This window comes from Somniosus microcephalus, chromosome 10 (genome assembly GCF_052327205.1).
Source record: "Somniosus microcephalus isolate GS21.2 chromosome 10, FLI_Smic_1.0, whole genome shotgun sequence".
In the NCBI taxonomy this organism is placed as follows: Eukaryota; Metazoa; Chordata; class Chondrichthyes; order Squaliformes; family Somniosidae; genus Somniosus; species Somniosus microcephalus.
Genome location: NC_140996.1, coordinates 71755379 through 71770327, shown reverse-complemented (window position 1 = coordinate 71770327; position 14949 = coordinate 71755379). Strand labels below are relative to the sequence as shown.

The following is a 14949-nucleotide window of genomic DNA, read 5'->3' as shown; positions in this document are numbered from 1 at the left end:
CCTTCTTAGGGTCTATGGCCCCCAATGCTGGGGCTGTTTGTAGGTCCTTTTTCAACTTTACAAAAGCTTCCTCACAGCGCTCATCCCAATCCCATTCCATTCCCTTTCTGAGTAATCTCAGCAAAGGAGCTACCGTCGCTGCCGAATTCTCAATAAATTCTCTACAGTCAGACCCAAGAATGGTCTGAGAGCAGCTATTGAACCTGGGCGGTGCAATTCCTGGACAGTTTTGCACTTTGCTTTGTCGATCGCGCGCTCCCCTAGTTGAAGAGTCAGTCCAAGAAACTGAACATCTCTTTGTCCTATCTGTGCCTAGGGGTTTACCTTAAAACCTACGGCTGCAAGCATTTCTAACAATTCCTGCAGTAGTTCCTCATGTTCCTCTTCGCTATCGGAGAACAGCAGTAAATCATCCACATCCTGTACAAGCTGGCCTGGTTGACTGAATTCTGATAGGCTATTAGCCATACATTTTAACGAGAAGCCTTTAAAAAGTGTTTTTTCTAGTTGCCTGAGCATTAAGGATGTCAACAGTTGAACAGCAAACAGCTGCTATGTGGTCTGCTTACTCCTTTTGCCAGCTCTAATTTTAGTGAGGCTTGTTGAGATAGGAGCATATAAACAACTTGCTTCTTTAAACTGCTGCTTTAAAGGAGAAACTTCCCAATGTGCTTCACAAGTTAAGAGCGATGACCATAAGTTTGGTTTTAAGGAGGCTTTTAAAGGTGAATACAGAGGGAGCAAAGGGGAAGGAGTTTAGGGAGCGAGTAGATAAGAGACAGCTGAAGGTTCTGTTATCGATACTGAAACAGGGAAAGGGAGGGTTGCAGAGGAGGCCAGAGTCCCTGGACTGGAGGGCACAGGCTGGGATTTGAGGCAGGAGGAGGTTAGAGGTAGGATGAGTTAGGACCATGGGGGGATTTAAAATTTCTACTTGTCATGGGGCATTTCCTGAGGCAATGTGAAATGAGTTTCTCTCAACACAAGTCAATAGACACTGTGGAGGTAACATTAACCTAACTCGCCAGGCAGGTAAAGGGTGGGTTGGATGCCTGTTTTACACCCTGCCTGATTTTACTCTCCATTGACCCGAACCCGCCCGGCAGATTAGGTTAAAACTATCCCCTGTATTTCACATGTGCCCTTATGCAGAAGTACTAGAACAGCCCATTGCTCTTTTTAAAATTTACAGGCAGTCTCAATTTTCTTTTTGTAATTTTTGATGTTCTACCCAGTTATCCCACTGTTTCACAGATGTGTCAGAATAAAATGCACCATGAAAGTCAATAAAGAACCCTTCCACCTATCCAACTCCCTGTCCTCCTTTAAGATCCTGCTTAAAACACACTTCTTTGACCAAGCTTTTGATTACCCCTCCTAATATCTCCTCCTTTGGTTCGGCATCCATATTTGTCTGATTGTGCCTCTGTGAAGCGCCTTAGGGTACTTTTCTATGTTAACGATGCTATATAAATGCAAGTTGTTGTTATAGAATGACAGAACCTTTTAACTAATTTAATTGCAGGTGAGCATCGGTCAAGTCAATACATAACGATTCCCATCATTGTGGTGCTCTTAATTGTGCTCTGCATTGTTGGCTTTCTTTATTATAAGGAAACATCAGTCAACAAAGAAGTCTGCTCCTGCCTAGATAGGTGAGTGTGCATGGAATTCATACCCTGGGGGTTGACAAATTGACCTTATTTTAATACCAGTGCTTGAATCACTTCAATCTTGTTTCTGTCCTATCCACAGCACCAAGACTCTGTCTGGTCAAAGTCACTAATGACTGAGATCATAGCAAACTATCCTTCTTTGTCCTACTCGAGCTCTCCACGACTTTCAACACTTTTCCTTTCACCTGTGTTTCACCTCCATGGCATCGGCCCCTCCTGGTCCCACTTCTACCTGAACCAACTAAATCTTCCCATGCAGTCATGGGCACATCTGCCCTACCGCTAGCTTCATCTTGCCCCCCTCCTGGTTTTCATTTAAATGCAGCCTCTCAAGGGCATTATGCAAGCATGGGGTCACCTTCCATACTTTAAGGTGAGCTATGCTATCCAATGGCCTGTATGATATGAAGTCGGGAATTTCTCCAGCTCAAAATTAATTCCGTGGGAATTTTCTGAATTCAGCCAGTGTATCTCCAGCAAGAGCTTCTCTTTCCATCCCTGTACCGTCCCCTCCCAGGCTGCTCCAAGGATCTATACTTGGCTCCCTCCTCTTCCTTATCTGTATACTACGCATAGTTATCATCCTTGTCATGGGGTCAGCTTTCAAATGTGTGCTGACGACACCTAGCTCCACTTCGCCACCACTTCTCAACTGCCTCCATGTTGTCCAGCATCAAGACTTAGATGAGTCACAACTTCCTCCAGCTCAATGCAGGGAAGAATTAAGCTGTTGTTTTCTGTCATAAACTCTGCTTCCTTACTGTTGGCTCCATCTTCCTCCATGGCCATACTCTCAGCTGAATCAGAACATACACTATCTTGGTATCCTGTTTGACCCTCAGCCAAGCTTTAAAGAAAGAGAAAGAACGAACTTGCATTTATATAGCGCCATGACCTCAGGACATCCCAAAGCGCTTTACAGTCACTGAAATACTTTTGAGGTGTTGTCACTGTTGTAATGTAGGAAATGTGGCAGCTAATTTGTGTACAGCAAGCTCCCACAAACAGCAATGTGATAATGACCAGATCATCTGTTTTAGTGATGTTGGTTGAGGGCTGAATTTTGGCCAGCACACCAGTGAGAATTACCCTGCTCTTCCTCAAAATAGTGCCATGCGATCTTTTACGTCCACCTGAAAGGGCAGACGAGGCCTTGGTTTAATGTCTCATCTGAAAGACTGCACCTCCAACAGTACAGCACTCCCTCAGTACTGCACTTGGGAGTACTTAGAATTGTAGAAATTTACGGCACAGAAGGAGGCCATTCGACCCATCGTGTCTGTGCTCAAGTCTTTGGAGTGGGACTTGAACCCACAAACTTCTGACTCAGAGGTGAGAGTCCTACCAAGTGAGACACAGCTGACCTTAAATACCTCTCCATCACGAAAAGGCCTTACTTCCACTTCTGAAATATTGCCTCCCTCCACGTGTACCTTGGCCTTTTCTTCCCAGGCACCATACTAAGTATCTATATCACCTCCAGACTCGATTACACCAATGATCCCCTTTCATTATCCACTCTTCATAAGCTCCAACTTGTCCAAAACTTTGTACCGTGTGTCCTGTTCTGCACGAAGTCCTGCGTGCCCAGCATTCCCTCCTCATTGGTCTACACTAGCTCCCTATCTCCCTGATGCATTCAATTCAAAATCCTTGCTTTGTCTATAAACTCTTCCTGGTCTTGCCCACACTATCTCTGCAATCTGCTCCAGCCTTTATCCCCTCCCCAAGGCTCCATTCCTCTAACTACAGTCTTCTATGCATGCTCTCCCATTCACCCCACCTTTTCATGGCAGAGCCTTTAGCCACGTTTGTCATAATCTCTGGAACTCCCTCTTCAGACCTGTCTGCGCCTCCACTGCTTAAAAACCTTCTCAAAACCCATCTCTTTAACTACTCTTTTGGTCACCCCTCCTAATTTTTCGCTATCTGGCTCAGCCTGAGTTTTCCCTATCCCTATTTTTGGGAATTTCTTTACATTAAAGCCACAATATAAATGGAAGTTGTTGTTGCCCTCACCGACACCCCCATTAGCTCCCCACCCTCCAGCATATTGACTTAAAATTCAATGTGCTTATTTTCAAATCACACCATACCCTTGCTCCTCCATAACTCTGCAATCCAACCCCACAATGTCCTAACCCTGCTCTGCTGTAAACCCTGAATATCTGAACTTCTGTAATGTCATAGACCCCTAAGTGCAGTATGGAGAGAAGGCCATGCAAAGAGAGGAAGCTGAAGGGTCAAAACTTGCTGACAGTACGAGCAGCTGGTGGGGCCTTGCAGACAGCTTCCCAGAAATTCGCAGAGCACTATCTGCAATTTAAATCAGTTGATACAAAATCATAAAGAAAGACTTGCATTTATATGGTGCCTTTCATGACCACCGGATGTCCCAAAGTGCTTTATAGCCAATGAGGTACTTTTGAAGTGTAGTCACTGTTGTAATGTAGGAAACGCGACCGCCAATTTGTGCACAGCAAGCTCCCTCAAACAGCAATGTGATAATGATCAGATAATCTGCTTTAGTGATGTTGATTGAGGGATAAATATTGGCCAGGACACCGGGGATAACTTCCCAACTCCTCTTCGAAATAGTGTCATAGGATCTTTTACGTCCACCTGAGCGAGCAGACGGGGCCTCGGTTTAACGTCTTATCCAAAAGACGGCAGCTCCAACAGTGCAGCACTCCCTCAGCACTGCACTGAAGTGTCAGCCTAGATTTTTTTCCTCAAGTCCCTGGAGTGGGACTTGAAACTACAACCTTCTGACTGTGGATTAACTACCCAGGCTGTGCAGTCGTAATTTTCTGATTGCATGCTACCGGGACGGAAGTCAGGAGCTGCACATCTTCGATTTCTCGATGTGCACTCCAGGCCAGTGATGTTCTGCACCAGGAGCTGCAATCAGATCATTTCCCCTGAAGCTTTTGGGAATGCTTTTTTTGTTGTCACCAGGGTCCAATCAGCATATTTAAAAAAGGACCCCACTGTCTTCTGGTGGATGTCCTGCTAAAGGGATTAGGTTTAATATCAGGACCCGCGGGAGGACTGCAGGATTAACTACCGAAAATGCTGGAAAAACTCAGCAGGTCAGGCAACATCCGTGGACAGAAATTTGAGTTGACGTTTCGGGTCGAACCCTTCTTCAAAACTGGAAAGAAAAGATAGATCGGAGGCAGGGCTGCGATCGGATAAAAGAAACAAAAGAAGTAAAAAAGAGACAAAAGGTGTTAGAAGCTAGACGAGATGGTAATAGGCTGAGATTAGGTGTAAAGTGTACTGGCAGGGCAAGCGATAGCTGCCAGGTGTGAGAGAGAAACAAAAGGAAAGGTGGGGGGGAAAAGGAGTGGAAAAATTACAAGAAAAAATGAAATGGGGCCGAGGTTATGATCTGAAATTGTTGAACTCGATATTGAGTCCGGAAGGCTGCAGAGTGCCTAATCGGAAGATGAGGTGCTGTTCCTCGAGTTTACGTTGAGCTTCCGTGGAACAGCACAAGAGGCCAAGGACGGTGAGGTCCGAGTGGGAATGGAGCGGTGAATTAAAATGACAGGCAACCGGAAGCTCAGGGTCACCCTTACGGACTGAACGGAGGTGTTCCGCAAAGCGGTCACCCAATCTGCGTTTGGTCTCCCCAATGTAGAGGAGACCACATCGTGAGCAGCGAATACAGTATACTAGATTGCAAGAAGTACAATAAATCGCTGTTTCACCTGGAAGGGGTGTTTGGGGCCCTGGACAGTGGGAAGGGGGGAGGTATAGGGGCAGGTATTACATCTCCTCCGCTTGCACGGGAAGGTGCCAGGGGAAGGGCTGTTTGGGGTGATAGAGGAGTGGACTAGGGTGTCTCGGAGGAAGCGGTCGCTGCGGAATGCTGAAAGGGGAGGGGAGGGGAGGGGAAGATACGTTTGGTGGTGGGATCAATTTGGAGGTAGCGGAAATGCCGGAGGATGATCCGTTGAATGTGGAGGCTGGTGGGGTGAAAGGTGAGGACAAGGGGAAACCTATTGTGGTTCCGGGAGGGAGGGGCAGGGGTTCAACAATTTCAGATCATAACCTCGGCCCCTATTTCATTTTTTCTTGTAATTTTTCCACTCCTTTTCCCCCCCCCTTTCCTTTTGTTTCTCTCTCACACCTGGCAGCTATCTCTTGCCCTGCCAGTACACTTTACACCTAATCTCAGCCTATTACCATCTCGTCTAGCTTCTAATACCTTTTATTGTCTCTTTTTTATTTCTTTTGTTTCTTTTATTCTTTTGTCCGATCACAGCCCTGCCTCCGATCTATCTTTTCTTTCCAGTTTTGAAGAAGGGTTCGACCCGAAACGTCAACTCAAATTTCTGTCCACGGATGTTGCCTGACCTCCTGAGTTTTTCCAGCATTTACTGTTGTTATTTCGGATTTCCAACATCCGCAGTATTTTGCTATCGTACTAGGATTAACTACCGTCGGGTGTGGGGTTAAAGTTCCCACCACGTCTTTCCCTTTTGACAATCTGATTTTTCTCCTTGCTTCTCACAACCCCCAGTCATATTTTCAGCTACTGATATCCATTTTATCATTTTGAGTGTATCCATAGAAGCAGAGATTTTTGTGATCTGCAGAAAGTTTGCCTTCTACTTTATAGCTTTTGTGTGAGTTCTTTGCTCCTCCACACCTCAAGACAGCACGATATTGAGGGACCACTGTCACTTGGTGAGTGTCCAACTCTTGAAATGGGAGTAAAACACAGTTATTATTACACAATTTAATTATTATACCTGCATTTTTTCCCCCCAATAGGAGGCGTCTGAGACGTTCCCTGCGCCACCAAAAAGAGAGTGATCAGGTAACAAAAGCAGAGCTGTTAAAAGATATTTAAGATGTATATTCAATATTTGGACCTTTAAACATACTGCTGCCCAGTGTGTCAGGAAATTGGAGATTCCACTGACATTCCCCGTGCTCTCCGTGGGGGTCATTTTGAATTAGGGTTGCCAACTCTGGTTGGAGGCATTTCTGGAGCTTTGATCACGTGAGATCCTGACCATGTGACTGCTGATCATGTGACATCAGATCACATGACTTCTACAAATGTTACTGCATTTACCTTGTAAAGGTTGGAGCCCCTGTAGTTATATATTTTTGCTCGTGATTTTGTGCCTGCAGCTGTTGTGGGAAAAGTTCTGAGAACCAGGAAGCCAACCATGAGCAAATGAGTAGGAGAAACCAAGGATGGGGGAAGAGGGGAATCCGAGGGTGGGGAAGAGGGAAAACTGAACATGGAGGAAGAGTCAAAACCAAGGTCGGGGAAGAGGGAAGACCAAAGGTGGGGGAGCGAGAGGTGGAAGGAACTTTGATTCCACCAGTAACTAATAGTAACTCACTGAAATTGCACTGATAGCTAATAGTAATATTGGTAACATTCAGACTCTCCTCATAACCAACAGTAATACAATAACTCACTGATAGCCTATATGTAGTAATAGGTGTAACATTCCAATATCCTACCTGTAACCAGTAGTAATCCTATAACCTGCTGATGTTTACCCAGAAACCATAGCCAGAAATGCCCTCCAATGCACAGTGTGTGATCAGGCTCCCCAGTCGGCCACTTTCTACAAGCCCATCTCTCTCCCGATCTCCTTGGACTCTGGTTCCATGTGAAGATGACAACTCTGAACTGGGAACCTCAATCAGAGCTGATCTGTACTTTGAATTCACACATCAAAACCGGCCAGTACGGACCGACCTGAACCAAACCGGGAGATCGCACATAGGACAGCGGGCTCAGTTTGGGGCATTTCTCACAGTGCACGTCGTCCTAAACTCAGTTGAGCACCAAGATTTCTAAACCACCCCCTGGGCTTGCACTCAATAAAGAAGAGTTTTCATAGAATTATAGAAATTACAGCACAAGAGGAGGCCATTCGTCTCCCGGTGCTGACACTCTCTCCTGTAACCCAATTGCTCCAGATCCTTTTCTGCACCTCCTTTTCAAATAATTACCCCATACTGTTTCTATAAAGTTTTAGGGGGAAAAGTTGAGTCGCGCCCCCTTTGGGGCACTAATAGCGCCCCGAAAAATTTAGTGTCCCCCGCCAAAATTGACTGGTAGTGCCCCAAGAGGAAAGCGCCCCGCCGCCCTCTTGGGGCGCTGCAAGGGAATATCGCAACGCAACATGCCTCAGCGCCACGTCATGCCGCGGTACTGCAGGCCTTCCTCAAGGGGAGGGGACTTGTGCAGTGCGACCCGAGGTTCAGCTGGGCCACCGGGGATCGGAGTGCCAGCAAAAGAGGAGTGCGGGTCAGGAGGCCGGGGATGGCAGAGGGGGCAGTTGCTGGCAGGCGGCCAGCAAAAAAAAGTGGCCACCTGGCACCTCGCCTTTAATTAGCGCCACCCCGGCCGCAGGTAGGCCTCCCTGACCCCGTCGGACATAGCGTCCAGCGGTATGTGAGGGGGCGCTACCGAAGATCGTGGCCGGGGCGCTGTACACGGGGATGATGTCATCGACAACGGCGCAGACCCATGGAGCGCTACTGGTTACTGCCACCGCTAACCTCCTGCTGAATTTCGCGGGATACGTTGGTGGCGCCGTGCCCGGCCGTTAGTTGCTTTGCAACCCTTTAGCACCCTCTTAGGCGCTAACGGGAGGGGCAAAACAACCAAATTTTTCCCACTTAGTCTCTTGCTTAATAGCTACATGCAGTGAAGGCTCCCACGGTCTAGTAGCCGTCATTTCAAGAAGCTTGCTCCTCCATTCCCCCTTATTCCTTGGTTCCCATTCCTTAGTTCCCCATTTGTCCACAAGTGGAAACATTCTTTCACTATTTACCCACGGTAAGGTCTCCAGGTTTCACTGGCTGCTCCTCCCTCAGTTCCGCTCCCATTCACCACGTTCTAGTTGATGCTCCCAGCTCTCCAGAAAATCGCCATCTCTCTCCGAGCCTCCATTCCCCAGTCCCCATCTATCCCGATACCCCATTTCCCAGACTCCATCTCTCTCCCCGAGCCCTCATTCCCGTCTCCAACTCTCCCCGAGCCCTTATTCCTCAGTCTCCAACTCTCCCCGAGCCCTCATTCCTCAGTCTCCAACTCTCCCCGAGCTCCTCATTCCTCAGTCTCCAACTCTCCCCGAGCCCTCATTGATCAGTCTCCAACTCTCCCCGAGCCCTCATTGATCAGTCTCCAACTCTCCCCGAGCCCTCATTGATCAGTCTCCAACTCTCCCCGAGCCCTCATTCCTCAGTCTCCAGCTCTCCCCGAGCCCTCATTCCTCAGTCTCCAACTCTCCCCGAGCTCCTCATTCCTCAGTCTCCAACTCTCCCCGAGCCCTCATTGATCAGTCTCCAACTCTCCCCGAGCCCTCATTCCTCAGTCTCCAGCTCTCCCCGAGCCCTCATTCCTCAGTCTCCAGCTCTCCCCGAGCCCTCATTCCCATCTCCAACTTTCCCTGAACCCCTAACTCCAGTTTCCAACTCTCCCTGAGCCCCCATTCCTCAGTCTTCAGCTGTTCCCGAGTCCCCAGTCTCCTCTCCCTGAACCGGCATTCCCCATTTCTCTCTCCAACCACTCTCGAGTCCCCCCAATTGCTGCAACTCCCACCACCAGCCCCCAACGATTGCCGACACTCCGGTTGCCGAGGCGGGCTGCGGGAAAACTATGCCCCAGTCTGTTCTCCGATCCACGGCACCTCCACCACACTGAAGGGATCTGATGGTCCTGGCAGTCATTTCAAATGAATCCCTCACCTTGGAAACACCATCTCAAAACGTCTACTCCATATTGTTAATCAAATCATTTATTCGATGTGTTAACCAGGCAGTTGTGTCATTAGCTTGGTCAAAAGACATGCAGTTAAACCTCGTTAATAATCAGCAAGGTAGTTTGAATATGCTTTCAGCTCTGTAGTGTAATACAAGATGCCACATGCGCCTTTTTCGACCGTAAACAGGGCACATTCCCTGTCGTGCTAGCCCTTCCACTCCCCAAGAGCCTGGGAGGGTGTTCTGATCGCCTTTATCGGGTCCATGGTGTTAAATCTCAAGAGTTTAATAACCTTGCTTGTATAACAATTAAAAGAGTACGCAGGAGACGGAGTTCAGTTAACAGCCATCTTTCCAGAGAATCTTCTCCACTTCATGCACTCTATTTCCCATAGTGCATTGCACATCACAGCTACGGTAAGCTATGTGGGACAATTCAAATACAACATTCAAAATACACATCTCCTCCCCTCTTACATTAGATGTCTCAATAGAACCACAAAATTTAAAAACACAATAATAATTCTAAATTTTTAAAACACAGATAAAGGATGATGCACTATCAACAACACCAAAGACTACGAGTTGAACCTATACGAAGTAGGCTTTTATTGACTAAGAACTGGAGCATGCCTCTGCTAGTGGATCCATCCTAAGAACTCCCGGGGGAAGGGTGGTGAGTCACCTTTATACCCGGGCTTAGGGGTGGAGCCAGGAGCGGAGACATGCCCGGACCTGTACAGAGTTAACAGTGGTTTACCACATTCACCCCTCGTTTAAAAAAGAGTCCGGCGGGGTGAAGTGTTTCAAAAGTTCGTATACGAAAGTCTCTCCGGGGGTCTTGTCTGCCGTAATGATCTTCGTGGTGCCGGTTGCGCGGTTCTTTGCCCGCGGCCGCTTCTCGCGTGGGACGGAGCACTAGCGTGTCGTCCTCTCTGGGTAGGGATGGGTGTAGTGGATGGTGATCGATGGTGTTTCGGGTGGTACCTGAGGGTGCGAGGTCTCGAATTGAGACTGTGTCCTCCCGCCCGTCAGGATACGCCACGTAGGCGTACTGTGGGTTGGCGTGGAGGAGGTGAACCTTTTCGACCAGGGGGTCCGTCTTATGGCTCCTCACGTGTTTCCTGAGCAGGACGGGTCCCGGAGACGTCAGCCATGGCGGTAGTGATGTCCCCGAGGTGGATTTCCTGGGGAAGACGAACATCTTCTCGTGAGGGGTGGCGTTTGTGGCAGTACAGAGCAGTGATCGTATGGAGTGGAGCGCATCGGGGAGGACATCTTGCCAGCGGGAGATTGGGAGGCCCTTGGATTTTAGGGCGAGCATGAAGGTCTTCCACACCGTTGCGTTCTCCCTCTCTACCTGTCCGTTACCCCAGGGGTTGTAGCTGGTAGTCCTGCTCGTGGCTATGCCCTTCTCGAGCAGGTACTGGCGCAGCTCGTCGCTCATGAACGACGAGCCCCTGTCGCTGTGGATGTAATTGGGGAAGCCAAATATGGCGAACAGGTCATTGAGGCACCTGATGACTGTGGCGCTGGTCATGTCCGGGCAGGGGATGGCGAAGGGGAAACGGGAGTACTCGTCAATAATATTGAGGAAGTAAGTGTTGCGGTCAGAGGAGGGAAGGGGCCCCTTGAAATCGACACTGAGACGTTCGAAGGGGCGGGTGGCTTTAATCAGGTGTGCCCTGTCTGGCCTATAAAAATGCAGTTTGCATTCGGCGCAGACCTGGCAGTTCCTGGTCATGGTCCTGACCTCCTCGATGGAGTAAGGCAGGTTGCGAGCTTTAATAAAATGGAAGAACCTGGTGACCCCCGGGTGGCAGGGATCATTGTGGAGGGTCCGTAGCCTATCGACTTGTGCGTTGGCACATGTCCCACGGGATAGGGCGTCTGGGGGCTCATTAAGTTTCCCAGGCCGGTATAAGATATCGTAGTTGTAGGTGGATAACTCGATCCTCCACCGCAATATCTTATTTTTGATTTTCCCCCTTTGTCTGTTGTTAAACATAAATGCTACTGACCGTTGGTCAGTGAGCAGGGTGAAACGTTTACCGGCCAGGTAATGCCTCCAGTGCCGTACAGCCTCCACTATCGCCTGGGCCTCCTTCTTGACTGAGGAGTGTCGAATTTCGGGGCCCTGGAGGGTCCGTGAAAAGAAGGCCACGGGTCTCCCCGCCTGGTTAAGGGTTGCGGCTAGGGCGAAGTCGGATGCATCGCTCTCCATTTGGAAAGGGATGGACTCATCCACTGCGTGCATTGTGGCCTTCGCAATGTCCTCTTTTATGAGGGTGAAGGCCGCACGGGCCTCTGCCGTCAGGGGGAAGGAGGTTGACTTGATGAGGGGCCGGGCTTTGTCCGCATAGTTGGGCACCCACTGGGCGTAGTAAGAGAAGAACCCTAGGCATCTCTTCAGGGCTTTTAGGCAGTGGGGGAGGGGTAGTTCCAGGAGGGGGCGCATTCGGTCGGGGTCGGGGCCGATGACTCCGTTTTCCATCACGCAGCCAAGAATAGCGAGGCGCGTGGTGCGGAACATACATTTTTCTCTGTTATATGTCAGATTCAGCCGTTGGGCCGTACGGAGGAATTTTTCTAGGTTGGCGTCGTGGTCATGCCGGTCATGGCCGCAGATGGTGGAGTTGTCTAGATAGGGGAAGGTGGCCTGCAGCGCGTTCTGGTCAACCATCTCCCTTTGGAAGACCGAGACCCCGTTGGTGACGCCGAAGGGGACTCGGAGGAAGTGGTAGAGGCGACCGTCGGCCTCGAAGGCCGTGTACTGGCGGTCCTCAGGCCTGATGGGGAGCTGGTGGTATGCCGACTTCAGATCAATCGTCGAGAATACCCGGTATTGTGCTATCTGGTTGACCATGTCAGATATGCGGGGAAGTGGGTATGCGTCTAATTGCGTGTATCGATTGATCGTCTGGCTGTAATCAATAACCAGGCGCTGTTTTTCGCCGGTCTTCACTACCACCACTTGGGCTCGCCATGGGCTGGTGCTGCCCTCGATAATCCCTTCCCTCAGGAGTCTTTCTACTTCTGATTTAATAAAGCTCCTATCCCCGGCACTGTACCGCCTGCTTTTAGTAGCAATTGGCTTGCAGTCTTTGGCGAGGTTAGCGAACAACGGGGGGGGTTTGACCTTCAGGGTGGACAGGCTGCATACTTTGCGCGGCGCCGTGTTTAAATTCTGCCGGCTGCAGACTGTAAGTGGGGGCAGGGGCCCGCCGTATGCCATCGTGATGCTCTCCAGATGGCACTGGAAGTCTAATCCTAGCAGTACGGGAGCGCAGAGCTGTGGCAGGACGAGGAATTTAAAATCTCTGTACTCCACGCCGTTCACTGTCAGAGTCGCTACACAGTAGCCGCCGACGTCCGCCGTATGGGACTTTGAGGCCATAAAGACCTGGTGGCGTGTGGGCATAGCCGATAGGGAGTAGCGTCACACCGTGTCGGGGTGGATGAAGCTCTCCGTGCTTCCGCAGTCGAAAAGGCAATTTGTGGCATGGCCATTTACCTTTACGTTCATCATGGACCTGGCTAGTTGATGGGGCCTAGATTGGTCCAGGGTGATGGAGGCCATCGTCGAGGTCGGTGGGTCGCTGTAGTATTCGCCCACGCCGGGGGCCTGGTCTCGAAATGGTGTCCAAGTTGGCGGCTCCCCCGCGGCTGGTGGTGCCCAAAATGGCGGCCCGCACAGCTCACACGTGGTTGGTGGGGTCCAAAATGGCGGCCTGCACGGTTCACACGCGGCGCTGCAGGAATTGGGGGTCGATTTCGCCCTGCACACTCTCGCGTAGTGGCCTCTGGTCATTGCAGCTGTAGTAGGGCTGCTGGCGGCTTGTGGCCTTACCGGGTCCCAAGATGGCTGCTCCCGTGACATCCACGTGGTCATCCGGTCAGGGGGGTAGGCGTCCATGTTCTGGAGGGCCACGTCTTCTGCAGGTCGAGCCCCCTCTGTTCCAGCAGCCTCTGCCGAGTATAGTTGGACCTGATGCCGGCTACGTAGGCGTCTCGGATCAGGTCTTCCGTGCATTCCTTGGCCATCACCGCTTTGCAATTACAGGCCCGGCCAAGGACTCTCAGTGCCAGTAAATATTCGGCGCCCGATTCCCCGGGGCGCTGTTTTCGGGTAGCCAGGAGGTGTCTGGCGTAGACCTCGTTAACAGGCCTTACGTATTGTTCCTTTAGCGTCGCGATGGCGGCCGCGTAAGTTGTGGCGTCTCGGATGATCGAGTAGACTCGGTGGCTCACCCGTGAGTTCAAGACGAGCCGTTTCGCGTCATCTGTAGTGACGGTAGTGCTGGAGGCCTCCAGGAAGGCTTCGAAACAGCTCAGCCAGTGTTCAAAGTTATTGGCTGTATCTGCTGCTTGAGGATCCAAGTCTAAACGTTCCGGCTTCAAGATTTGCTCCATGTCGAAAATTTAGTCAATAAAATTGATGCACTATCAACAACACCAAAGACTACGAGTTGAACTTATATGAAGTAGGCTTTTATTGACTAAGAACTGGAGCATGCCTCTGCTAGTGGATCCATCCTAAGAGCTCCCGGGGGAAGGGTGGTGAGTCACCTTTATACCCGGGCTTAGGGGTGGAGCCAGGGGCGGAGACATGCCCGGACATGTACAGAGTTAACAGTGGTTTACCACAAAGGATAAGCCTCTGAACTATAAGTTCAAACGTATAGGGGGCCGCCGCTCTCTGGTAGGATACCGGCGGTCAACCTGGCTCTCCAGTTCATTGTCTCTCACAGGTGACGTCAACACAGGTGTAGGCGGCTGAGGTGCCTGTATACAGGTCTCCCTTGCTGATGAGATAGGGGCTGAAGCGGCTGCTTCCTCAGAAGGTGAGCCTCTCGGTGTAGAAGGCGGATGACCCACAGCGTCACCCAATGGCAGATAAACTGCTGTTGGTGGTTCAGTGGGTGTTGCTGCACTTCGTAGAAGCTGATCGGTGTGTCTCTTCCAGACAATGTCCTCGGGTGTCTGTACAGTGTAGGATACTGGACCAGTCTGTGCAATGACAGTAGCAGGAACTTAGGTCCACCACTGTAGTTCCGTGCCAACACATGTTCACCTGGACTGAAGACTCTGTCTTTGGAGCGTTGTTCACGTTGCTTGTCCTGCTGATACTGTACCACGTCTTTCACCTTTGGCGGCTTCAGCAGGTCAAAGTTGGTTCGTAGCTCTCTTTTGAGCAGTAGAGTGGCAGGTGATGCTTTTGTGGTCGCATGTGGTGTGTTCCTGTAACTCAACAGGAAACTATTCAGGCACTGATGAAGTGTTCCCTGGCCTTGCGATGCCTTTAGCGAGTGTTTCATGGTCTGAACAAACCTCTCAGCTAGACCATTGGTCGCAGGGTGGTATGGTGCAGCCCTGATATGTTGTACGCCATTCAACTGCAGGAATGAAGCCATTTCTTGTGACACCCACTGTGGACCGTTGTCTGAGACAAGTTGCATCGGAGCTCCAAATCGGCTGAACACCTCACCTAACTTCTCAATGGTCTTCTCAGCGGTGGTGGACC

At 50.1% G+C, this 14949-nt stretch overlaps 1 protein-coding gene across 6 annotated transcripts in view; it reads left to right on the top strand.

The window, feature by feature from the left end:
* The window catches only part of LOC147111544 (nectin-1-like), a 267273-nt gene that overhangs the window by 132095 nt on the left and 120229 nt on the right, over nt 1-14949 (top strand). For 3 of the 6 annotated variants that reach the window (XM_085998611.1, XM_085998606.1, XM_085998609.1), the window contains 2 exons: nt 1526-1655; nt 6462-6507. In XM_085998611.1, the coding sequence (XP_085854737.1) occupies nt 1526-1655; nt 6462-6507 (176 nt within the window). Of the gene's footprint in view, nt 1-1525; nt 1656-6306; nt 6375-6461; nt 6508-14949 lie in introns of all 6 variants that reach the window. The other 3 variants (XM_085998610.1, XM_085998608.1, XM_085998607.1) reach the window with 2 other exon arrangements.